We start from the raw sequence: 25,507 nt of genomic DNA, 5'->3' as shown, positions 1-25,507 counted from the left end.
CACCACCCTGCCTGTCACTGTCCCCAGCACCAGGACCAGCATTGCTCCCTTTGTCCTGCTTACAGCACACACCAGTGGCACCAAGGTTGTTTGGGGTGTTTTATGATTGGATTATACAACACCAAATTAATTTGCATACATTATCCTAAGCCAAAAAGGAGAAATTAAGCAGGATGTCCTCTCACCAGTTAACAAAGATGATTAATTAAGGAGCAATTGAAGAGAAGAAAAACATCTTTTTGCTAAATATTTTATTCCAGCTGAGATTTTAATCAGGAGTCTAAAGAACATCTCTCCAAAGCTTCACAAGTTGCTGAGAAGATTTACATAGGTAAAACCCACTGAAAATAGTTACTTGTACTTGTCACTAATATAAATATTCTCATTCTTAGCCTTTTCTTTTTTGAAAGGACAAGTTTGTGATGTTTGTAAAACTCCTGTGCTGTGCTTTGAAAGCCAAGAATACAAATCCCCCTCTAAAAACAGCAGAATAAAACAAATCTGGCTGGATAAAAGCCCAAACACAACCCAGCACAGAGAATTCCAGCATCATCCTCGGGCACCAAGAAATCCCCAGGTGAGGAACGCTCCCACCCCACCTCAGAGGCCCAGGAGAAGCAGCCCTGCCCCAGCCAGGGCACACTCTGTCCCTCAGAGAGCTCTCCCAGGTGCTCCTGGGGCTGTTTCTGCAGAAAAGTTTGAATTCCCCACAGTTTTAGACATGAAAGTGCAGAATTCCTTCGCCAGGGTTGACTCATGAGCTTTTAGAGATCCAGTGGCAACACTTTAAAATAATGGCCAGGCCATTATTCACCGCCATGACATTTATTTTAATAACATTAATCACAATGAACTCATTTGCTATTAATGCAGGTGTTACAAGGCCTTCTATAGAATTCCTCAGGCATTCATTAGGCTGGGCCATTATTTTTATTATTTCTCTAAAAGTTAATTTAACTGTGCCTGAAAGGTGCTGGGCTGGCAGAGCCAGGCTGGGCTCTCTGTTTACCTAGGGAAAAAGCAGAAATCAGCTCCTAAAGCCCAGAGGCTTTGGCTGGGCTCTGGTGGGATGCAGCACCATTGCCCTGCTGTGCCCAGTGCCCTGCTGTGCCCAGAGCTCCTCAATCCATCACCCCCTCACCATTCCCTGCGTTAATAACCTCGTCTCCCAGGCAGGCCCACGTTGCCAAGCAGCTGGGAAATGGTGCCAAATGCTGCATCTCTGCAGGAAGCTGTGAAATCCCTGAATCCCAGAGCCCTGGGGCTGGAACAGCCCTGCCTGCCCACCCAGCCCCAGCTGTGCCCATGCCCAGCCCAGAGCTCCGGGTGCCATCTCCAGGGATGGGATCCAACCCTCCCTGGGCAGCCTGACATTCCCTGCCATGGAGAAATTCCTCCTGGGAAACGAGCCTCTCCTCCTCTGGGCTGCTCTTTAGGGACCAAGGCTGGCTTGGTGTCCCAGAGCACGCCCAGGGCTCCTCAGAGCCTTTCTCTGAACCAGATAAGCAAAGCAGCTGATCCAGACTCTTCATCTCCTAATCCAAACACTGCCTCGTCCATAAATATTTGTGTTTTAGAGCTGCTCGCTCTGCCAGGAGCTCGCAGGGAGAAGGAAAACACTCCAGACATTAAAAGTACAGTCGGGGAATCCTGAGAGAGAAACCTGCTCCTCAGGGAAATCCTTCTTAAAGGAAAAGTGTCCCATTTGGGGCTGCGTCCCTGAGGAGGAGAGTGCAGCCAGCCAAAGATGGAAAACTCAGAAACATAACGGGATAGAAGAGAGAAATCAATGTAAAAGCCACAAAAAGAAACCCCCAGCACTGCTGAAATCTCTTCAGCTAAACTCAAATTCAACAGCCACATACCCCTTGGATGACAGCTCCTGTAGGGTGTAACAAGGAAATAATGTGAATTCTGGCTGCCTTTGCTGCTTTATGGCACATTTCAAGGGAGAGTTTACAACCACCCACATCCCTGAAATTCTGGGATTTTCATAATCTTGGAGAAAGCACCCAAACCTCCCAGCAGTAGCACATTAAAAGTCTGGTTTTCAGCTGGGAAGGAATTGGATGTGAGGAGAAGGCAGCCTCCCCTCTCCTCTGTGGTGGGAATCTCAGTTTTGGCAGTACCAAGAGCACTGACATGGGAGCAGGAGGAGTTCAGCACTCTGCAGTTGTGGAATTGCTGTTGCACAGGCAGGCCCTGCTTTGACAGCGGGCTCTGGGATGAGCTGGTTGTTATCTGAGGCGCTTTACAACCAGAATGCTTTCAGTTTTATATCCCAGGCCTCTGCAGCAAGAACTTTCCAGTAACAGCAGGGTGAGTAAAGAGCCGACATAGCCCTGGGATGAGTCACCCCAAGAGCAGCGATGATAACACAGGAACCCCGAGAGGCTCAGCCCCAGCCGGGCAGGGGGAGCAGCAGGAGCAGGAGGAGGAGGAGGAGGAGGATGATGATCATCAGGCAAACATCACTGCTGCCTCTTGGGGAGCGGGACAGCCCTGGTGTTGGGGAAGATGAAACAGGAAACCCTTATCAATATGATTGCCTGGCAAAAGGTTTTGAGAATATGGAAACTAAAAGTGAGACTGAAATGAAAGCAAGCTTTGAGATCCCTCAGTTACTGAACAACTGGAAAACAATGGTGTGGCAGCTGAAGGTGATCCCCTTTTGATGGAACAATTTCCTCTGCTTGCAGACAGGCCCAAGGGTCAGAGCAGACTCTACAGCTTGGCAGAAGGGGCCCAAAGAGGAGTTTTTAGGGTTTAAAATGTAACACAGTATGGTAATGTAACGATTCTTATAGGCTGCATGTAAATGCTGTAGGATTTGTATATGGTACTAGATTGGTTAGTGAGAATTAGAATATTCAACACAGAAGAAGATTTATGGTATTGTAATGGGAACCTCACGCTCTTACCCCTTTTAGTCTCTTACCCTTTTACTCTCTTACCCTCTCATCCTCTCTCCCCCTCTCTTCTCTGGGGCCTACTCTGAGCTGTGGCAGCTCCCAGCAGGGCCCTGCACCCAGGCCCTCTGCAATGAACCCCAAATCCCAGCAGGGCCCTGCACCCAGGCCCTTTGTAATAAACCCCAAATCCCAGCAGGGCCCTGCACCCAGGCCCTTTGCAATGAACCCCAAATCCCAGCAGGGCCCTGCACCCAGGCCCTTTGCAATGAACCCCAAATCCCAGCAGGGCCCTGCACCCAGGCCCTGTGCAATAAACCCCAAATCCCAGCAGGGCCCTGCACCCAGGCCCTTTGCAATAACCTCAAATCCCAGCAGGGCCCTGCACCCTTTGTAATAAACCCCAAATCCCAGCAGGGCCCTGCCCCCAGGCCCTTTGCAATGAACCCCAAATCCCAGCAGGGCCCTGCACCCAGGCCCTTTGTAATAAACCCCAAATCCCAGCAGGGCCCTGCACCCAGGCCCTTTGCAATAACCCCAAATCCCAGCAGGGCCCTGCACCCAGGCCCTGTGCAATAAACCCCAAATCCCAGCAGGGCCCTGCACCCAGGCCCTTTGCAATAACCTCAAATCCCAGCAGGGCCCTGCACCCTGTGCAATAAACCCCAAATCCCAGCAGGGCCCTGCACCCAGGCCCTTTGTAATAAACCCCAAATCCCAGCAGGGCCCTGCACCCAGGCCCTTTGCAATAACCCCAAATCCCAGCAGGGCCCTGCACCCAGGCCCTGTGCAATAAACCCCAAATCCCAGCAGGGCCCTGCACCCAGGCCCTTTGCAATAACCTCAAATCCCAGCAGGGCCCTGCACCCTGTGCAATAAACCCCAAATCCCAGCAGGGCCCTGCACCCAGGCCCTGTGCAATAAACCCCAAGCTACAAAAGACCCCTGCCCCCAGGCCCTTTGCAGTGAACCCACAAGTTCCCAGCCCTGATTTCAGAGATCTCTCGTCTCCATCCATCCCCACTGTCCTACCCCCTGATGCTCCTACACCCAGCTCGGGGGTTTTCCTGCCCCAGCAGTGCAGTCTGGCCCTTGGTGTGGCACAGTCCCTGTCACGGGCATGAGTGCCAGCCCTGAGCCAGCTGCTCCAGCTGTGCCAGCTGTTCCAGCACCCCAAACTGGAGGCAGCTGTCCCTGGAGCAGCAGGAGCACACAGGAGCAGAGCCTTGCACTGGCATTAGATGGAATGTCAGAAATTCCAGCTCCCGTGCCCACACAGACCCCTCCAGTCACACCCCTGTGGCACTGTGCTCATTCAGGTTATTAAAGCAGAGCGGCACAGCCATTACCCATCACCAGTTTTGTGCCCCTCTTGGCTGTGGGAATAAAGACCCCAGCTTCTGCAGGCTGGCAGGAGAATTGAGCCAGAGCACGAGGCCACAATGGCCCCGGCCGTGTCACTGGCAGGAGAGGCAGAGATGCATTAGGTGCCTTTGTGCCTGACATTACAGCATTCTCCAGGTACAAGACTCCCAATACCTTTAAAAACCCCGTCCTTGAAGAGGTAATGGCTGTGTCAGACAATGAAGTTAAAATAGGAGATGTGAAAGTAATAAAACACTCTGTGTACAGCAGAGCAGGTCCCAGCCTTTCACCCCTGGCACACCAGGATGTCTCTTTCCCCAAAGATAAGCTGAGAGAGATGACTACTCTGAAAATTACATTTTAGCTCCAATGAATCACATTTTCCAGCTTGAAGTCACTCATAGTGAAAGCACTATGTGCCCAAGGACAGTGATTTCCAGAAATAATGCTTGGAGTGGCAGGGAAAAGCCCCAGATGCAGAGGCTGTAGGGATGCAGGGACACTATGCAGATGTGCCTCAAGATCTCCTCCAAAGACCACGACCATCCCTCTATTTTTAATCCCCCAGGTCTTTAGCAGAGGACATTTGTGCTCATTCTTTTCCCAACCCAACAGAGGGTTATAAATACCCAGAGGTAGTGCTGGGGAGAGAGCCCAGGCAGAGGAACACAAATTGTCTTTTCTTGGTGCTCTCACATCATTTCCCTTCCCACTTTCTCTCCATACTTTGTTTTCTCCCTCTGCTGCCTTCTCCATGTTCTGCTGGCAGTGGTAATTATAGTTTTAAATGCGAGATGAAAGGGATGAGCTGGTTGCAGAAAATCCTAGCGCTTTATGTACTCACCAAATTGAATGTTTTCCTTTTCTTGGATGTTCACATGAGCTATTAATTTTGTTTTCTTTTAGGTATGGAAGTCGGAGCTTCAAAATAATCACTTGGCTTGTTTATTTGCAGAAGATTTTCTGATTTAATTATTTATAAGAATTATGAATTAAGAATGATGAATAAACATGTGTGACAATTAATGGATTCTTTGTTGAATTCTCCTATGGAACCAGATGGTCTGACTGATGCATGTAAACAGATCATTTATTTCATTTGGAATTCTGAATATTGAATAAGAAATTAGATAGTTGCAGTTGAAGCCCTTACCAAATGTTTAGGCTCATTCAGAGCAAAGCTGGGGAATGGGTTGTACATGGAGATCAACCCAGGGCCTCGCCAGAGTGACCAGGGCTTAACAGGAGCTGATCACAGCTGCTCAGTGTGCACAGGAGCTGATCACAGCTGATCACAGCTGCTCAGTGTGCACAGGAGGGAAGTATTTGCCTGTTTGCCAATCTGAGTGCCCAACCAGAGCAGCAGCCCTGGAGCTGCCCCAGGCCCTGCCCTGGCTCAGGGGCTTTGCCTCCACAGCAGGGACCTGCCCACAGGGGTCCCTGCTGCTCACAGTGACCCCCAGATGTGTCACAAAGTCTCTTTTCCCAGCCTGGCCCTTGAATAAAGAGTCAGGGCTCTTCATTTCTGGGTCTCAAGGCTGTTTATTGTATTTTATCTATAAAATTCTTTCTCCTGCCCTGTGGAGGTCTGCTCAGCAGGACAGTTCCAGGCACTCTGCCTCCCCTGGGGCAGTGTTATCTTATTATACCAAAAACTACTTGTACACTATTTCAATTACTTCCCAATATTTATCACCTATGTTAGACAGTGAGCTTCCACTCTAAACCAATCTGTAAGTGCCAACATCACCCAGAAGATGGAGGCCAAGAAGAAGAAGGAGAAAGGCTGGACACGCCCAGATTCCTCCATCTTGCCCCCTGAACCCCCATTCTAAAAACCCCAAAATCTACTTTTCCACCCTGTGATAAGTTCACTACCATTCCGCTTAATTTGTCATGGCTTGCAGATCCTCATCTAAGGTTGGTAACTTGCTCCATGGGTCATAATCAAATCCAGAGGCATCTTGGGCTCTGAGCCAGGGTCAGAACTCAGCACATCCCTCCAGGTGTCCAGAGTTGCCCAGGACCTCGTTGGGGGGCTCAGAGACCCTGGCACACAGCCCAGAGCACCTGGGGATTTGATTGTGACCCCTGGAGCAAGTTGCCAGCTTTGTATGAGGACCTGAAAGTCACACAAGTTTGAATAGTGCAATAACAAAATGATCACAGGGTGAAAATGTAGATTTTAGGATTTTTGGTGTGGGGGTTATGGGGACAAGATGGAGGAATCAGGGCATGTCCAGCCTTTCTTCTCCTTGTTCTCCATTTTCTGCAGTGATGTTGGCACTTTGGGATTGGTTTGGAGTAGAGGTGCACTGTCTAATATAGGTGATAGGTATTGGGAATGAAGTGTAAATATGTTATATGTAGTTTGTTGTATAAAAGGACAACACAGAGTGCCTGTGACTGCCCTGCTGAGCAGATCTCAGCTGCGCAGAAAGAAAATTTTATAGATAAGAATGAATAAACAACCTCAAGACCGAAAAGTGAAGAGGCCAGATTCGTTCATCAGCCACGCGGGCCGAAGCAGAGACATCCTGCACAATAAACAACCAAAACCTGAGATTCTGGGGTCCCTGAGCCCCCTGGCAGGGTCTGGGCTGCTGGGCACAGCCTGAGGGGTGTGCTGGGTGCTGGCATGGCCTCCCCTGAGCCCAGCTGGCACCTGGGCACTGCCAGGGCCACCAGCAGCACCAGCTGGGCACAGCCAGCCTGGCTGGGCACGGCTGCCCTTGGGGAGCTGCTGAGAGCCAGGGCACAGACACTCTGTTCCCTCTCCGCTCTGGAGCACTTTGGTATCGACTACAACACCATTTTCCTGGGCAATTACTGCAATGAAGCTATTGAAAAGGCAGGGATTTAAAAATGGACTCCCCGGCTATTAAAAAAAAGTAAAAAATCCAATAGTTAAAGTGTCATTAGTGACAGAAATCACAAAGATTTTCACAGCTTTTAACTATAGGTGGAAGAATGAAAATTTTACCTCTAATTTTGAGGTTTGGGAGGGCCTGAGGTCCAGCTGGGATGATTGGAGTCAGCAGCACCAGAGGAAATCAGCCCCTATTCAAGCACTGAACAGAGGTTTAAAACAGCAGCATTATTGTTTATTTGACAGCTCATCAGCCTCGGGTTTAAATTCTAGGAAATGCTGGGCACACACCTGGAAGCCCCGTCCTGAGCCAAGGAAATCTGCCTTGGTGGCACAGCCTGGGCAGGAAGAATGCAGTGCTGGTACACGGGTGATTCATGCAAATGGAGATGAATGATGCTCCCTTTTCCCTCCCCACACCCAGCAGCTCCAGCCATATCCCATATCACTGCAGGAGAAAGCCCAGCCCAGCTTTCCTGTGGGCTTCTCATGGATTCTCTTTAGCTACACAATGCACAGGACACAGAGCAGTGACCCAGGGCTGTGTGTGCCACCCTGCCAGGGGTGGCTGTGCCTGCAGCACACACAGGGCTGCCAGGGCAGGAATTCACCCCCAGAGCTGTGCCCGGGCACACAGCAGGATCCCTGAGGCTGGAAAGCAGCTCCAGAACCTGACATCCAACCTGTGCCCCATTATCCCCATCCTGTCCCCAGAGCGCCGAGTGCCACCTCCAGGGACACTCCAGGGATGGGCATTCCAACCCTCCCTGGGCAGTGCCAGTGCCTGAGCCCCCTTTCCATGGGGAAATTCCTGCTGTGCCCACCCTGAGCCTGCCCTGAGCCCCCTTTCCATGGGGAAATTCCTGCTGTGCCCACCCTGAGCCTGCCCTGAGCCCCCTTTCCATGGGGAAATTCCTGCTGTGCCCACCCTGAGCCTGCCCTGGCCCAGCCAGGCTGCTGGGGCAGGTGTGCTGCTGCTGTTTGGGGCTTTGGAAGCCAAAGGGACCCCGTGAACAATGCTGGGGGCTGGAGCAAAGCAGGGCCGCTGCCAGAATTTCAATGATTAGCTGAGCTCAGGAGATGCAGGCACCTCTGAGTGACTATGAATATTCAGGTAAATATGTTTGGCTGAAATATTGAGTCAACAGCAGACACTACATGCACAAAATGTACTCCTGCCTATTTGTCCTTAATTTCAGCACCGTGCTGGCCAGCACTGTTGGCAGCTGCACTCCAGGCAGGCTGATTCCCTGGCATCACAGGGCACCAGGGTACAGCTCCTCACTGCACCTGAACCTCCAGATCCACGGGGATTGCAGCTCAAAGGAGGCCGGAGCACAAGGAGGGGAAGAAAGAGCTGTGTGGCCCAGGGAATTGGGGAGGAGGGTCCAGGATGGGGTGGGTGCTGTGCCCGCCCTGGGGATGGGGCTGTGCCCCTCTGGGAAGGGGCTGTGCCCACCCAAGCTCCCCTCCCGTGTCCTGTCCCGCAGGAGCCCCCAGGGCCGGGCTGATGCTGTGGCCACCAAACCCCCAGTGCTCCCAGTGCTGCTTACTGGGCAGCCCAGGCAAGGCCAGCGTGGCTCCCCAGGGTGAGCCCCTGGGAATTATCCAGTGCTGAGTCAAAAGGAAAAGCGTGACATTGGAGTTTTGTGTCCCAAACGCTGCCTGAGGGGCATTTTGGGTGCCCCCTGCCCCCGGGGCAGCGGTGGCTCTGTGGGAGCCCCCAGGAGCTCTGGGGCTCTCCCTGAGCTCTGGATGTGGCTCTGCCCCTGTGCAGTGCCAGAGGTGGTGCCTGATCCAGGACACTTTATGGCATTAAATGAAGCGTTAGAGGTGTGAGAAAGGACAGGAGGTGTGTATTGACAGCTGAGGGAGGGGAAGGGGAGCAGATTCCAGTGAGCCCAGCGCTACCACGCACTGCACTGAGATCAGGGCCTGGAAAGCTGCAGCCAGTCCTACCCATTCCCTGTTTTCCTTGGCCAGTTTCTCCCCATCCCGGGCCATCCCCCCTCAATATCCCGGGCCAGCACCCCCAAACTCCCTGGGCCATCCCCTCCCCGATATCCCGGCCATCCTGTCCCCATCCCGGACCATCCTGTCCCCATCCCGGCCATCCTGTCCCCATCCCGGGCCATCCCCACCCCGGACCCCCCGGCCTCCTGGTGGAGCAGCCTCTCTCTCTGGCTTTGCCATTTTTCATGCAGCTGCAATATAAACAGCCCCGGCTGTGGGTAAATGTTAGCTCTCCCTGACAGCCCCTGCACATATAGATTGCATACAGTTTACTCTGCCTGTTTTGCTTAGAAGGTCACAGGAGTGCTCAAATATTTGGAAGAGGCACGAAGTTTACAGCACCTGAGGAATTGCAGCACACACACACACGCGCGCACACACACACACGCCCATTTCTGTGTCTGTACACACAGGGAGGGCTCAGCCCGGCCTGGCACTTTGTTCCTGTGCAGCAGCCAGGCAGGGAGCTCCTGCTCCTTGGCAGCTCCTCCAGCTGTGGCACACAGGGCCGATGCAGATCTCTATTTACATTATCTTTATTTAATTAAACCGGTTTGGTACACACAGCCGTGCAGCTGACACTCACGGCTCCCCTCGGTGCCCAGTGAGGTTTCCTCTCTGCGGCCCCTCTCCAGATGTTCGTGTTCAGAGGGTGCAGGGCTCCCCCAGCTGTGCAGGGCAGGGAGGGGGCAGCAGGGACGGCGCCGACCCAGCCCTGCCCTCTGGGTGAGGATGGGAGCCCGTCCTGCCCTGGGTGAGCATGGGAGCTCGTCCTGCCCTGGGTGAGCATGGGAGCCCGTCCTGCCCTGGAGCTGGCAGTGCCAGGCCCAGCCCTGCCCTCTGTGGCAGCCCTGGCAGCTGCAGGGCAGTCCGGCTGTAATTCGTGGGAGGGTTGCAGCTGCAGCTTGGCTTTTGACACAAAGCTCTCCTCCCTCCAAGACTGGCTGGAGGTCACTGCTCCCTGCACCCCAAGGGCTGGCCCTGGGCAGCTCCTGGGGGTTCTGCAGCGCTGGGTGAGCCCCAGGATGGCACTGGGTGCCACTGCTGTTGTTTTCAAGAGAACAGACTCAGGCTCAAGCATCGCCTTTCACAGCACAGAACGAGTGGGAAAAGCAAAGGGGTGAAAGCTCCTGAGCTGGGTGACAAAGGGACAACGAGGGCAGCCAGGGGCACATCAGAGCAGCTCAAATCCTGGCTGCAGGCTCCCTGTGAAGCCACTGGCCACCATGCCAAAGGATGATTGATTGTTACCCTTTGCCCTTCCAGGCACCAGCCAAGTCCTGCCCCAGCACTTGCAGATTAGAGAATCCTGACAGACTTGGGTGGGAAGGGACCTCAGAGCCCCTCCAGTGCCACCCCTGCCGTGGCAGGGACACCCCCCCCCGTCCCAGGTGCTCCCAGCCTGGCCCTGGGCACTGCCAGGGATGCAGGGCCACCACAGCTGCTCTGGGTAACAGGATCCAAGCCACGGAACGGCTTCCACCAGCAGGGTTTGCTCAGGAGGATTGTTAACTCAGCCCAAAGATGGAGTTTTCCCCCAGATGGAGTTTCAGGACGGGGACGTTCAGTCTCTGGGCAGGATGCCCTGCAGTCTGAGCCTCTCTCTGCTCTGTCCCAGCTGCTCAGCCCCAGCCTGGCCAGAGCTGCTGCCCAGGGGCTCTGGAGCATCCCTGCAGTGCCCGGCCCTTCCCGGCCCAGAGCTGCAGCAAAACTCACACGGACGCTTCACAATTCCTCACACAGAAAGCACTTAAAACCCTCATAATTAAAATAAAATGTGGTCATTTTTATGTACATCATCTTTTTCTCCTTGGTCTATTTTTAGAATTTGAGTTGCCATAACAACTTATTTTACCATATAGCACATCCTGAAATGGGTCTGGGCTCCCTCGTGGTGTGCAGCAGAGCCCTGAGCACCTGCACAGCCCCAGGGGAGGGGGCTCCAAGCACCAGGCCCACCCAGAGCAGGGCAGGGGCCAGGCACAGCCCCGGGGTGCCAGGCACAGCCCCGGGGTGCCAGGCACACGGGGAACACAGACAGACAAACAGCCCCAGCAGCTCTGTCCCGCTGCAGCCATCACTGCACAGCCCCTGGAGCCCCCCACACCCCAGCACAGCCCTTACCTGCAGCCAGGGCCCTCCCTGCCAGCAGAGAGACCCTCAGAGAACAGCCAGAGCCCCTCGGGATGCACTGGTGAACAGGAGAGGGAGAGGGGGATGGGGCAGGGGCACCTGTGGGCAGGGGCACTTTGGGAACACCTGTAGCAACGGACACAATGGGCACATTGGGAACACCTGTGGGGATGGGCAAATCAAGCACATGTGGAACACCTGTGGGCACTTTGGGCACATTGGGCACACCTGTGAGAATCAAGCACATTGGGAACACCTGTGGGCACTTTGGGGCACATTGGGAACACCTGTGGGCACTTTGGGCACATTGGGAACAGCTGTGAGAATCAAGCACATTGGGAACAGCTGTGGGCACATTTGGAACACCTGTGTGCACTTTGGGCACATTGGGCACACCTGTGGGAATGGGGGCCACACGTGGCTCACCAGATCACCCAGGTGGGCAGGGGGCAGCAGCAGGCAGGGCGGGCTCTCTGTGCCACCTGCCCTGGCTGCAGGCCTCACCCCATCCCCTGGCACCTTTAGGATGCAAACCTGGGCAGTGAACATGGTGCTGCTGTGGCACCCAGGGCTGAGGGGTGCCTGCAGGGATGGCATAGGCTGTGGGCTGCTGCTGCTCCTTCAGAATGCGCTGGGTCTGGGGGCTCGGTCAGAATGGGCTGGGTGTGGGGGGCTCCTTCAGAATGGGCTGGTTATTGGGGGGCTCCTTCAGAATGGGCTGGTTATGGGGGGCTCTTTCAGAATGAGCTGGGTCTGGGGGCTCCTTCAGAATGCGCTGGGTCTGGGGGGCTTTTCCCCTGCTCCAGCAGGCCGTGGCTCCCAGGAGCCGCCTGTCACTGGTGACTGAGAGCAGGGAGCAGGGGGTGCTGGGCCCGGCTCAGCCCCGTGGTCACTGAGCACGGCCTTCAAACACCTCCCAGGGTTCATTCCCTGCTTGTCCCCCCTCTCTGCAGGGACAATGGCCGTGCTCCTCATTCCCTGCTTGTCCCCCCTCTCTGCAGTGACAATGGCCGTGCTCCTCATTCCCTGCTTGTCCCCCCTCTCTGCAGGGACAATGGCCGTGCTCCTCATTCCCTGCTTGTCCCCCCTCTCTGCAGGGACAGTGGCCGTGCTCCTCATTCCCTGCTTGTCCCCCCTCTCTGCAGGGACAGTGGCCGTGCTCCTCATTCCCTGCTTGTCCCCCCTCTCTGCAGGGACAGTGGCCGTGCTCCTCATTCCCTGCTTGTCCCCCCTCTCTGCAGGGACAGTGGCCGTGCTCCTCATTCCCTGCTTGTCCCCCCTCTCTGCAGGGACAATGGCTGTGCTCCTCATTCCCTGCTTGTCCCCCCTCTCTGCAGGGACAGTGGCCGGGCTCCCTCCCAGCCCCACAGGCCAGGGGTGCCCTGCAGCAGGTGAGCCCCCCTGGCTGCCCCACAAGCCGGGATCCTCTGAGCAGGGACGTGCTCAGACCAGCACGGGGCTGGGGGAAGCACGTTCCGTGTTTGAGCGGCTGAAGGGCCTTAATGAAAACCAGGGCGAAAGTTTTAAGTACAGAAAACACTATTTTCTCCAGAATTATTTGCTCTGCTTGAAAGCTAATGCTCTGTTTAAAGTCTGGTTTTATATGTCTCTTGGACTTGAGTTACGGCACATTAATTATGGCCAGAGGCAATGAAGAAGTGTTATTTCTTTACAAAGGAGATGGAGAAATTCAGTTAAAAATAGATTATAAGGCAGCGCTGTCAGGCAGAGGCATTTTCCTGCTCCGCTGGATTTCTGGTTTCCATCGACCAAGGAGGAATTTGCTTGCAGAATATAAGGAATTTTTTCTATTACTCAGCATAATTAAGTGTAGCTGGTTAAATGACTGTGGAGGTCACTAGAACAGCCAGTAACTTCTCCCTGCTAAGGGAAGTGGCGCTTGGCCAGAACCCATTATCCTCCCCACCCCTGTCTGGTTATTTTAGCGTGGCTGCAGAGGATTGGGAGCCTCTGTGGGGAGGATGAGGAGGAGCGGGGTGCACACGTGTCCTGTGCCCCGGGTGGCACCGGGGGTGGCACTGGGCTGGCACCGGGCTTGCTCAGCAGGCACAGAGCCTGGGAACAGAAACACCGACCTGTCCTTCCTTCATTCACAATGAGTCCCTGCCCCAGCTGAGCTGCTGGGCCGCGGGCTGGGCTGGGCGGTCCTGAAGGTCTCTTCCAACCTGGACATTCTGTGAATTCTGTGGATCACGGGGAAGCTCTGGATAATTCTCAGATCAAAGGCAGGGTTTCTCTCTTGTGCTCTGACATGTTAAATGTCTCAAACACATCACCAAGGCGTATCCAAAAGCAGCCCTGGCTCTGGCTGTGTTTGTCGGGCTGGGACCAGCTCCTGCCCGGCTCCGGTCCCGCTGCTGTGCCAGCTCCTGTGCCAGCCCGCACAAGTCCCGCAGCCGGGAGCGATGGCACCCGCAGCATCCCGCATCCCCCCCATCCCCCCCCCATCCCGCATCCCCCCGCATCCCCCCGCATCCCGCATCCCCCCGCATCCCCCCGCATCCCGCATCCCCCCACATCCCCCCGCATCCCCCCACATCCCGCATCCCCCCGCAGCATCCCGCATCCCCCCGGGCGCTCCGGGCACGCTCGGGCCGGCATGCCCCATCGCAATGAGCCGGTTGCCATCTAGCGGCACCCAGAGCCGCCCTCCCAGCTCTGTCCCCAGCCTTGGTGGCCCTGGCCGGTCCGCGTCCCTGCAGGGCTGCTCGGAGCCGTGACCCCGCCGCTGCCATGCACTGCCCGGGCCGTCCCTGCTGCCAGCCCGTGCCCCCTCCTGCCCCAGGCGTGCCCAGGGCTCCCCTCCTCGGGCACAGGGGTGCCCAGCTGGCATCGCGGCTCTAGGGTGAGGAAGGAGCCGTCTGTAAAGCCTGGGGTGAGTTACTCACATATGGACATGTGCCCTAGGGATCTGTGCCTGAGCAGGGGAAGCCCTTGGAGATGTGCTGAGACAAAGCCTGGGAACAGTGAGGAGTGTCGAGAACCACAGATACAAAAAGCAGTCAGGAACTCCTGGTTGAGAGAAGGATGCAGGTGCATTGCTGAGAACAGGACTGATGAGCACAAGGCAAAGACGCTCTGCTGCTGTGCTGGGGGCCTGGGCCAGGGTCCTGCTCTGTGCCCTCCCAACAAACATTCCCCTGCTCTGTGCCCCTGTCCTCCCCTGGCATGCAGAAATCATAACAAAAATGAACCAACACCTTTGTGAGCTGCTCTGCAGGGAGAGGGGTCAGTGCCTGAGGGGCGGCAGGGGCTGGGCACGGACTGGCACGGGCTGGCACGGGCTGGCACGGGCTGGGCGCGGGCTGGCGGCGTTCCTGCATCTCCAGCACCTGCAGCCCACCCCTGCCCAGCCCAATCCCCTCAGAACGGGCAGAGCCCAGCCCCAGCTCCCTGCACGGCTCCATCCAGCGGGGTCTGGGGAGACCACGGGGCCATGGCAACCAGGCCAACAGAGCCGGGTGGGATCTGAACACGAGCCCGGCGCCGGCTGAGCGCTCGGGGTTGTTTGGGGGATCGCACTGCAGGTTTCCATGGAAAAAGCTCCCTCAGAACAGCCTTCCAGACAAATTACTGGGTAAACTGCAGAGGTTTCAGAGCTCCAGCCTGATGGCTTTAATGGGTGCTATCTTGCTGCTGCCAGTGCTTCACAGGTCCAAAACTCAGCTTTGCTGCCTTTCCTCTGGGGTCCTGGATTGTGCCTGTGTTTGAAACAATGGGGGTCCAAGGAAGGGAGCCCATGGTTATTCCATCCCCTGCTCAGCAATCCAGGCAGCAAACAGGGAATGTGCAGAGGCAGCAGCAGGGAGAGAGCTGAAGGCAAACCCTGCTGTTCCCCAACAGGAGCCTGCCTCTGTGCTCTGGGTGACCCCCACAGCTCCCTGTGCTCACTGAGGACTCCCTCGGGCTCCTGTGCCAGCCCTGGGGCTTTGTCTCCCCTGGCACCCTCTAACCAAGCCCCTGTGCCATCCCTGGGGCTTTGTCTCCCCTGGCACCCTCTAACCAAACCCCTGTGTCCTGCAGTGGGTCTGAGGAGTGGAGGATGCAATCCCATCCCATTCCATCCATGGGCTCCATCCCAGCACAGCCACCCCACATCCTCCCACCCCACCCAGGAATGGGGAAATTAATGGAAACACTGACTGGGGGGGAACTAACCCCAGCTAGGTGTAGGCAGGAGGATCATCTTCAAATTCAAACTCTACATTCAGGCCTGAAACAGCACTAAGAATAGGATTGAGGCAGAATTAGGCCTTTTAAGCTCAATTAAAGCTCAGGCAGAACATGAAGATCATCAGCACACGAGTGAAGATCTCTTGATTGCTACAAATTTATTCTGAATTAACAGTGGTGGGAAGGAGGGAAGAATTAATCCGATGATGTGGGCTTGCACTGATCAATCATTTGTAATTATTATCTTCTCTTTTGTCAATAGGCACACTGGAAATTTAATTCTGATGGTGTATCCAGCAATGACAGGGAAATCACCAGGGATGAAGAAGTGAAATGAGGAGAGGCCCATGCAATTAAAAACCAACAAAACCCACACACAGACTTTGATATTTAAAGCAGATAATTAAATAAATGAATGGAAATAAACTACCCCATGGTGTTGGAATTGTCATCTTGACTGTGCAGACATGTGAGTGCATCAGTGCATTCTGAGTGAGGATGCTGAAATTCCCTGTTACCCAAGGAGTGAGACACAGCAAAGGTTCCCCATGAACGGGGAGGGATCCCGGCCCTGCAGCATCCCCATCGTGGCCGGAATGGATCCCTTCCCCTGCCAGGGACAGAGAGCCCCTGGATCGGGGCTGTGACAGCGGGGAATGTCACTGCAGCCGATGTGGGACACCAGCAGGGAGGGCAGGAGGAGGGAAAGGCTCCCCAGGCCCTGCTGCAGCCCAGCAGCAGCTTTGGGTGCAGCAGTGGCACCGTGGTGCTCGGGTGTTTGCACAGCACTGCAGGACCCGCATCCAGCAGGGATTTCTGCAGGGACAAGGTGTTAACAGCGGCAGGGGGTGTGGATCCCCATCCCTGGAGTGCCCAAGGAATTCCCGGCCGTGGTGCCCGCTGCTCTGGGCCGGGACAAGGCGGGGGTCAGGCACAGCTGGGGCTCGATGTGCTGGGAGGGTTTTCCCAGCAATGTCAGGGCTCTGTGCCGGGGTTCTGCAATGGGGTCAGGCACAGCTGGGGCTCCATGGGCTCGGTCAGGAACAGCTGGGGCTCCATGGGCTGGGTCAGGAACAGCTGGGGCTCCATGGGCTCGGTCAGGAACAGCTGGGGCTCCATGGGCTCGGTCAGGAACAGCTGGGGCTCCATGGGCTCGGTCAGGCACAGCTGGGGCTCCATGGGCTCGGTCAGGAACAGCTGGGGCTCCATGGGCTGGGTCAGGCACAGCTGGGGCTCCATGGGCTGGGTCAGGCACAGCTGGGGCTCCATGGGCTCGGGCAGGCACAGCTGGGGCTCCATGGGCTGGGTCAGGAACAGCTGGGGCTGCATGGGCTGGGTCAGGCACAGCTGGGGCTGCATGGGCTGGGTCAGGCACAGCTGGGGCTCCATGGGCTGGGTCAGGAACAGCTGGGGCTGCATGGGCTGGGTCAGGCACAGCTGGGGCTCCATGGGCTCGGGCAGGCACAGCTGGGGCTCCATGGGCTGGGTCAGGCACAGCTGGGGCTCCATGGGCTCGGGCAGGCACAGCTGGGGCTCCATGGGCTGGGTCAGGCACAGCTGGGGCTCCATGGGCTGGGTCAGGAACAGCTGGGGCTGCATGGGCTGGGTCAGGCACAGCTGGGGCTCCATAGGCTGGGTCAGGAACAGCTGGGGCTGCATGGGCTGGGTCAGGCACAGCTGGGGCTCCATGGGCTGGGTCAGGCACAGCTGGGGCTCCATAGGCTGGAAGGGCTTTCCCAGCCACGCCAGGGCTCTGTGCCGGCTCGGAGCACATCGGGAGTGCTGCAGACCCACCCAGTGGAGAGGCTGCAAACAGCAGCGCCCGGCTCCGCACGGCCCGGCCTGCAGCAGCCCGGGACAGCCCGGGACAGCCCGGAACAGCCCGGGACAGCCCGGGACAGCCGCTCTGGCTTTACCCCCGTGTCTGGGCAGCGGCCGGGGCGTGGGGCCAAGGCTCGGGCAGCTCTGTCACTGCCGCAGTCCCTAAAGCCGGTACCGACCCTGAACGCTGCTGCTGGCAGAGCCGGCCCCGGGTGACAGCGGCTGCAGGTGACCCCTCCCGGCCGTGCCAGCCCAGCCCTCGCCCACAGGGCACGGTGCCAGCCCGGTGCCAGCGCACAGAGCCCCGGGGAACGCTCCGGCGCCGTCCCTGCAGCCGGCGCTCTGCAGCTCCACAGCCACGGCGGTGACAGACACTGCTGCACCTCAACAACACAGGGCGGCACGGGATGGGCCCGGGAGGCTGGGACAGGAACGGAACCGAACGGGACCGAACGGGACCGGGGGCAGCAGCTGCCCCACAGCACAGGGGACCTGGAAAACACAGCCACTGCCACTGTCACCAACAGCCCAGGGTGACCACGGACAGACTGGGAAAGGCAACTCACAGCTCCTGCAGGGCAGGGCACGATTTCAGGACTGGGGGATAACAAAAGGGGGTTTGAAAAGGCCACTGCAGCATTTGTTGGGTGCCATAACCTGAGCGACACAAAGGGAGCCACAGCAGGATAACGTGGTGCTGAAAGCCAGGTGAGAAGGGTGGGGACAGACTGTGGGGGAGCTCGGACGTGGAAAGAGAAGTCCTAACTGAGAAAGGCAAATGTGGGAGTGCAGAGCTCCAGCTTCCACTCTTGCCTTTCTATGGGACTGGGAGACTGAATCATCTGAAATGTAACTAAAATTGAAGCAAGAACTAGGACAAAACTTCATTACAGAAAATCGATGGGATTGATTTTGGAAAGGCAATAAAGAGTCGAGGCAATCACATTAATTACGGAACCAGAAGTTTGGGATCTTTAAGACAACTACTCTAGACATAACTGGTTTTTATCAAGTCCTCCACGAAGTCAAGTGTTTGACCACCTGCTCTCATCTGCTTCTCTCTGCTCCCCAGAGACCACTTAGAAATTCAGTTACAAACTGCTAAATTCTGTGAGAGGAAACTCCTGGGTCAGCCCTCACTGCTGGAGTAAACGTGCAGTGTCCTCCACTGCTGACTTTGTGAACATTTAAATCTAAATAAATCCCTTTTCCTATGGTTTCTCCAAACTCAGCAGCTCTATTGCCAGGGCAACACTGAGTTGTTCTTCCTGTGCACTGAGGTCTGCTCATGCTGTGGTGGAAGAAAACATTATTTATAGTATTTTATTACCCAGGTGATCACCCTGGAAGGCACCTATGGAATCACTGCAAGGCTGTAAGAACTTTCCCTCTGGAATGTGCAGGCTAAGCTGAATTAGCTGTTCTCAAAGTACAATATTAGAGTGCTAGAACCTGACTTGCTCAAGCAGCTGAGGGAGCTCTTCTGTGCCCTAGAACTGTGTTAATTTGGCTTATTGGCAATCAATGGTATTGAACTGCACAGACACAGGACAGGAGCTCCCTCCTGCTCTTCACTCACTGTAGCAAACACCAAAGCCACCCAATGAATTCAATTTTAAATGCGATTTTGTTTCAACAAGAAAGTCTCTATTTTAGTAAGTGAACATCAAAAATAAAGGTTAGGAAAATCAAACACCTTTTTCAAAATTTAAGGAAAATTTAATCAATATGCCTTAAATTATTTTACAATAACTACAATACTGACAAGCATAACGTTTTCCAAATGGTGTTTTAATTAGAAGCACTGTGAGAGAGATTCCTCTTCATCCACCCAGCAGAATGTGCACCATGAGGGAAGGAACCTCTGCCCACGTCCTTCAGAAACCCCAGTTAACATAAAGCTACAGACACCCCAATGTGGTCATGTTTCAAGTGTGACAGAATCACAGATCCCTTTCACTTTTAAGCATCTGTTTTCTACTTCATAATTTAAGTATCTTAAATCCTGAAATACTCTCACAGCAAATGAACAAATAATTGAGACTGGAGAGCTTAGGAGGATATTGGTTAAAATACAGGAAATACTCTTATTACTTTTGTTCATTGGTGAGAGGGGTCAGGAAACAGGTTCCCCTTTCCTGCAGATTTATCCAGAGTCCCCCAAATCCACGGCAGCTCCTTTAACTGTTTTGGATAAAAATCTACCAATTTGCAACTGCAACCCTTCGCCCTCCCCTACAAAACAAAACAAAACAAAACGAACAAAAATCACAACCCTCAAAAAAACAACTGAAAGTTACTTTTTCTAAATATCTAGGAATGGGAAAGAAATCACAGGAACTTGATAAGCATGAACACGTATTAAAGCTCTGGACTCTCCAAGTCATTGAAAACAGTATTCAAGGTCCTAAAAAAGTGAACACGAGACATTTTCCATTGTTCCAGGTGATTCGAAGAGGTCTAAGTTTCATGATAGCAACACGAGACAGTTGTTTGCAGCTGTTTCTGGTCCGAGTCCATGTTCCACGCTGGGATTTTCCTTTTGGCCCCCAGAGTCTGTTCAGAAGACGGAGATGAGGGCGAAGACTCCGTACAGCAACGCGCAGGGATAGGCCACGAGCAGCTGCTGGCCCTCCATGGCTAAGGCAGAGATAAAGATCTTGGAAGCAGAAAAGCTGCACCAGCCAATAATTCCAGCCGTGAGAATAATCCCCATCATCCCCCTGCAAAGGCAGAAAGAACAGAATTCCTGTGAGCCCTGGGAATGTCCACCTGCAGGAGTCACACCTGGATTCATCAACACCTTGTGCAGGTTCTGGGATGAATTTCAGCATTTGGCATTAACTGAAATATTCCCACTAAAAGCACTGGGAAAGCCCTGGCACAGGTGCCCAGAGCAGCTGTGGCTGCCCCTGCATCTCTGGCAGTGCCCAAGGCCAGGCTGGGCAGGGCTTGGAGCACCCTGGGACAGTGGGAGGTGTCCCTGCCATGGCAGGGGTGGCACTGGATGGGCTTTCCCAACCCAAACCATTCTGGGATTCTAGAATTTTAGAAGAGTATCAGTCAATTATGACGGTAGAAAGCCCCCTCAGAATTAACTCTATGCATATGAAAATTTCAAAGCAGTGAATATAAATTCTCTGCCAAGCCGTTTCTTTTCAGTCCCTAAATTCGCAGAACCAAGACGAATCATTCAAAATTTCTTGTATTTGTATAATCCTAATTTGTGTCTTCAATAATAATTACTTTCAGACTTTACAGGTGCTGAGACCTGTCAGATTCAGAGCTGGCTGAAAACAAACCTGAGCTTGCTCTTGGAGCCTAGGTATTCAAAAGCTGTTTAATGACTTAGAGGTCAAGCCAGGATTCACCCCCTTCCCCCAGTAAATACCTGAAGGCACTGATAATTAATTCTCGCCCTTACTGAAGACTCCTGCCACACTCAAACGACACACAGCTGCAGCACTGAGCGTGCAGACTCCTCCCAGAGATTCCCTCCCGTGGCAGCAGGGCCCCGTGCCCAGGGGCACACAGCAGCACTCACTGCAGCGAGAAGACGATGGCGAAGGAGGAGAGCAGGATCATGGGCAGCAGGCAGTAGCCCAGCACGCTGGCCACGCAGCCGAAGGACACCCCGGTGATGCTCATCAGGTTCAGCAGGCAGAACATGCCCAGGCAGCCGATGGCGCTGATCCCGTACACGTACCCGAACTGGATCTTGCCAGCCTGCGGCGGGCACAGCACGGGTCAGCACAGGATGGGGTTCGGGATGGGGTCAGGATGGACGCAGCACAGGATTGGGGTCAGGATGGAACCAGCCCAGGACGGAACCAGCCCAGGGAGCACACCCACCCACCCTGGAACACAGCAGGGTGGGCACAGGCACTGTTCCCCAGCCCCAGCTCCCTCACTCCCATCCCACGGGGAGTGTTTCCCCCCAGAGTCCCAGACATCTCATGCTCCAGGAGCCTGGAATTCCTCCTGACTCTGTGGACCTTAACGAACAGGTTCGGATCTGGTTGTTCCCTGATCTCAGCCCAGCAACTGTTTAGGGTTTATCAAGGACTTCTCATGCTGATTGATTATTTGCAATAATGATCTCTACAGAACTGGTATGTAAAGACAACAAAACTGTAATTCAGGAACTTCTTGACAAACCCAGAGCTGAAGCCCTTTAATTTGTGGTAGAATGCACAAAGTTATGGCACAAAGAAAACCATTTTAGAAATCCCAGGAACAGCTGAGGCTGAGCTGCCAAGCACTGTGTGTGAACTTGGGATTAGCTGAGGGAGATTTTAAAAAGCCAAACCCAAATTTGCTTGTTCAGAAGCACAGGGGAAGCACATGTGGCTTATGTCCATGTATTCAGGGCATCTCCTGGTTTTCCCAGGCTGAGACTGCTGCCTCCCCTCCAGCACCTGTCCCAGGCACCCTGCAGGACAGGGGGCTGTGCAGCTTCCAGTGTCCCCCTCCAACAACTTCCCACTGGATGTGCTTAGACCCAGCTCTCCTCCTTCCCAAGCAGCACAGGAAACAAGCACAACCGTGCAACCTCTGAGCCAGGCTCAGCCCACTTCCTTCCACAACATTCCATGGATTTTTTTAAAAAGCACACAGGAGAAATAATTTTTTGGGAAAAGAAAATCGAAACGTATCTATTCTAAACATGTTCATTAATTTGACTGGCCTACTTTCCATAAATAGAAGTTACTTATTAAAGTAGGCTTGAAGGCCCCTTGGTACCAGAGTGTGTTTTAACTGTCACAGCAACGTGAAATTTCAGGCAGAAATGACAAGCAGTGCCTGAAGCATTTAAAGCTAGAACAGATTAAAACCCCTGAAGCTTTCACTGCCAAGGAACACTGTTTGCTGTCATCTTTGAGCCATTAAAGCACAATTATTCCAATTAAGCCCAGTTAGAAAAACTGACCAGACTCCAGCAGTGCCAGCCCCACGGAGCAACACAAGCAGTGTGGGAGCAGGTTTGCTCCAGAGGGAGCTGACACTGAGATCCCACCTGGTGTGACAGAGCTCACCCACCCAACAGTGTGAGGCCCCGGCGCCTCTCCCATGCGCACACAAATTTCTGTGCTGTGCAGGGCGAGCAGCTGGCCTCTGACGATCCCTGGGGGTCCCTTCCCACCCAGGACACTGCAGGGGCAGGATGGGCTTTGCTGGCCCCGTGCCCAGCCCCAGGAGCCCTGCAGGTAATGCAGGGTTCCCCTGGCACGTTTCCCAGCAGAGCTGTGCCCAGCAGCCCCCGTGGCAGTGCCTCACCAGCAGCAGGGTGGCCCCAAAGGCCAGGCAGAACACCATGGGCCCCGCCAGGTCCGTCTCGTTCATGATGGTGCCGTCAGCCACCTTCAGGGGGTGCAGCACCGTTAGTGTTTTCTGCCAGATGTGGTCGAAATTGATCCCCAATTCTGCAAGGGAACACAACGCGGATTTCATTTCTTCCCTTCCTGGCTGCCCCACTGGCTCCCCCCTTTGTGTTCCCTGCCTCTCCAGTTCCCATCTCCCCCAGATCCGTGGTGGGCACCAGGGCATTGAGCCCTCCCCTCTCTCCTCCTGCTGCCTGCACACAGGCCCAGTTCCCTGATCCTGTTTTATTCATATAAATATATTAACAAAAAAGGTAATGATACCTTCCAGGTGGTGGAAGGTATCATGCCAGGGGACAGGTGACAGGTGTGACAGATGCCACCCTGTAACAGGGACAGTTTATTCAGTTGTTGGGAAGTGAAAAATAACAGAAATAAGCTGGAATCTGATCCCAGCAAGCCAAACTTAGCTGAATATCCAGCCTGGCACTCTGCACAGGCTGTACTCCACACAGGCATTTCTGCAGTGTTTAGCACTCCTTGTTAGCAATGAAACATTCCCATTCTAACCAAGAATCAACTCACAGCACCTGCAGGCACTTACTTTACAAAGTGGGCAGTTACAATTATTATTTGCAACGTGAGGAATATTGAGTGTTTTGCCACAAAGTCGGGTCTCCCAGTTAACTGATTTAATCTGGTGTGAAGCAAGAAAGTACAAATTCCCAACTGCAGAAGTTCACACAAGAACAGGGATTTCACATGCCAAAATACAGGTTACAAGAATTAATGAGAATTACAAACGCACGGAGCAGTCGCAGCAGCAGGGAATGCACACACTGCTACCAACTTACCCCCAAACTAGGAGGAGTTCTGGATTTAGGCCACAGCAAAGTTATACCTTCTAATAGCGGAGGCTCGTCCTCAAAGTTGCTTCCATAAAAAGACTGTGCTGAGGCCGGGGTGTAGCCCTGCGTGGGCTGGTAGATCTGCCCCGTGTAGGGCTGCTGCTGCTGCATCATGTCGTGGGGCACAAAGCCAGCCTGCTGGGGGTACTCGTAGCCTCCATAGGGCCTGCAAAGCACAACCCCACGTTAGGGACACCCGGAGCTGCTGCTGAAACACCTCCTGCGAGGCAGAGCTTCTTCCAGCCAGTATGTCACAGCCAACCCTTCCATCTCTCTCAAAAAGTTCCACAACGTGGTCCCATAGGTCCTCCACAAAAAACCCCAATCAAAGCCACCCTCTGCCCCAAACAACTCTTCAGGTATTCCTGCCACTAATCTATCCCAAGTCTCACCACAGAGATTTCCATAAACACTTCCAAAACCTTTAACTGTGGAAGCAGAAGGAAAATGCAGAACTCCTCGTGTCAGCAGAGTCCAGCACAGGGGCACATTTGGTCAGGTCACAAACGGCACTGAGCTGCTCACCCATCTCAGGGATCACACGGAGGGAAGCAAAGCCCTCAGCCTGAGGCTGGATGCTGACATGGGGCTGCCAGGATCCCCCTGCCCCAGGAACACCCTCCACACCTCCCTGCTGCAGCCTGGGAGCCACCAGGACACTGCAGGCTCACTAAGGTGACACTAATTCCTAGTTCCCAAGTGAGTGGCTGGAGATGGAGCTGCAGAAGAACAGTATTTCTTCTCCCAAGGACATGCAGATCACTCATATAAAACTGTTCATTTGGCTTGTCCTTTAATCTTCTAACACTTGCTCTAAATCTACCAGGCAGAGAATTGAACACAAAATTCCTTCAGATCTCCATTTACAGAGAGTTCAGCTCTCCATCCAACAGAACAACCTGGACTCATTTCCAGAAACCAGCAACTGGCTGAAGTACCAAACCTTTCCTGGAGACACAGACTGTCCCAGAAGTACCCTAAGGAAACCTAGAGGAGAGCTGGAGAGGGACTTTGAACAAGGGCCTGGAGTGCCAGGACAAGGGGGATGGCTCCCCAATGCCAGAGGGCAGGGCTGGATGGGATATTGGGAAAGAACTGCTCCCTGGGAGGGTGGCAGGCCCTGGCACAGGGTGCCCAGAGCAGCTGCGGCTGCCCCTGGATGCCTGGCAGGGCCCCAGGCCAGGCTGGACAGGGCCGGGAGCGCCTGGGAGAGCGGGAGGGGTCCCTGCCATGGCAGAGGGGGACGGGCTGAGGTCTGGGGTGCCCCAAGCCGAGCCCCGGGATGCCGTGCCCGGCAGGGCACACGAGTTACTTGCTGTACGGCCGCCCGCTGTAGTCGTAGGGCTGCGCCTGGTCCTCGATGCTGTAACTGGTCTGGAAGAATTCGGTGTTGAAGCCGTCGAACCCGGACATCGCCCCCTCTGCAAGAGACCGGCGAGGCGGGTTGCGGCCGGCCCGAGCGGCCCCGCGCGGCGCTGCCCGCCGGCCCTCCCGCCGCTCGGCCCCGCCGCGGGTCCGGGACCTCGCGCTGCGCCCCGCGCCCCGTTCCCTGCGCCCCGGGCCGTCCGTGCCCCGCGCTCCCTGCCGGGGTCCCGGCCCCACCTGCGGCCCCGGCCCGGCCCCGCTCCCGCCGCCGCGGCCCCTGCGACGTGTCACGGCCGCGCCTCCACTTCCGGGACACCGCGCGCCGCTCCGCGCACGCGCGGGACGGGACGGCCCCAGCCCGGCCCTCCCTCGGCCCCGGCCCCGCCCCAGCCCAGCCCGGTATGGCCCTGGCCCTCCCTCGGCCCCGGCCCCGCCCCAGCCCAGCCCGGTACGGCCCCGGCCCCGCCCCAGCCCCGGCCCCGCCCCAGCCCAGCCCGGTATGGCCCCGGCCCCGCCTCAGCCCCGGCCCCGCCTCAGCCCAGCCCAGCCCGGCCCGCCCCGCCTCAGCCCCGGCCCCGCCTCAGCCCAGCCCGGTATGGCCCTGGCCCT

General features: G+C 55.2%; 1 protein-coding gene across 1 annotated transcript; it reads right to left on the bottom strand.

The window, feature by feature from the left end:
- Nucleotides 1-19,410: 19,410 nt before the first annotated feature.
- Nucleotides 19,411-25,217, bottom strand: YIPF5 (Yip1 domain family member 5). Its single transcript, XM_054287720.1, has 6 exons — nucleotides 25,136-25,217; nucleotides 24,846-24,954; nucleotides 23,527-23,699; nucleotides 22,582-22,727; nucleotides 20,849-21,030; nucleotides 19,411-20,027 (listed from the first exon to the last, which is right to left on the bottom strand). Exons 2-6 carry the CDS (start codon nucleotides 24,944-24,946, stop codon nucleotides 19,865-19,867), a joined length of 765 nt encoding a protein of 254 aa, XP_054143695.1. The 5' UTR covers nucleotides 24,947-24,954; nucleotides 25,136-25,217; the 3' UTR covers nucleotides 19,411-19,864.
- Between the last annotated feature and the right edge of the window lie 290 nt (nucleotides 25,218-25,507).

The sequence above is a fragment of the Melozone crissalis genome, unplaced genomic scaffold, assembly GCF_028551555.1.
Source record: "Melozone crissalis strain CALT ecotype California unplaced genomic scaffold, PUWL_Pcris_2 ptg000061l_1, whole genome shotgun sequence".
NCBI lineage: Eukaryota > Metazoa > Chordata > Aves > Passeriformes > Passerellidae > Melozone > Melozone crissalis.
This window is presented reverse-complemented; position numbering and strand designations above follow the sequence as displayed.

Coding starts and splice junctions, on each gene's coding strand:
- YIPF5 (XM_054287720.1), bottom strand. CDS start 24,946: ATGTCCGGGTTCGACGGCTTCAACACCGAATTCTTCCAGACCAGTTAC. Junction 23,700..24,845: donor AGCGGGCGGCCGTACAGCAA/GTAACTCGTGTG, acceptor TGTGCTTTGCAG/GCCCTATGGAGGCTACGAGT. Junction 21,031..22,581: donor TTGGGGCCACCCTGCTGCTG/GTGAGGCACTGC, acceptor TGCCCGCCGCAG/GCTGGCAAGATCCAGTTCGG.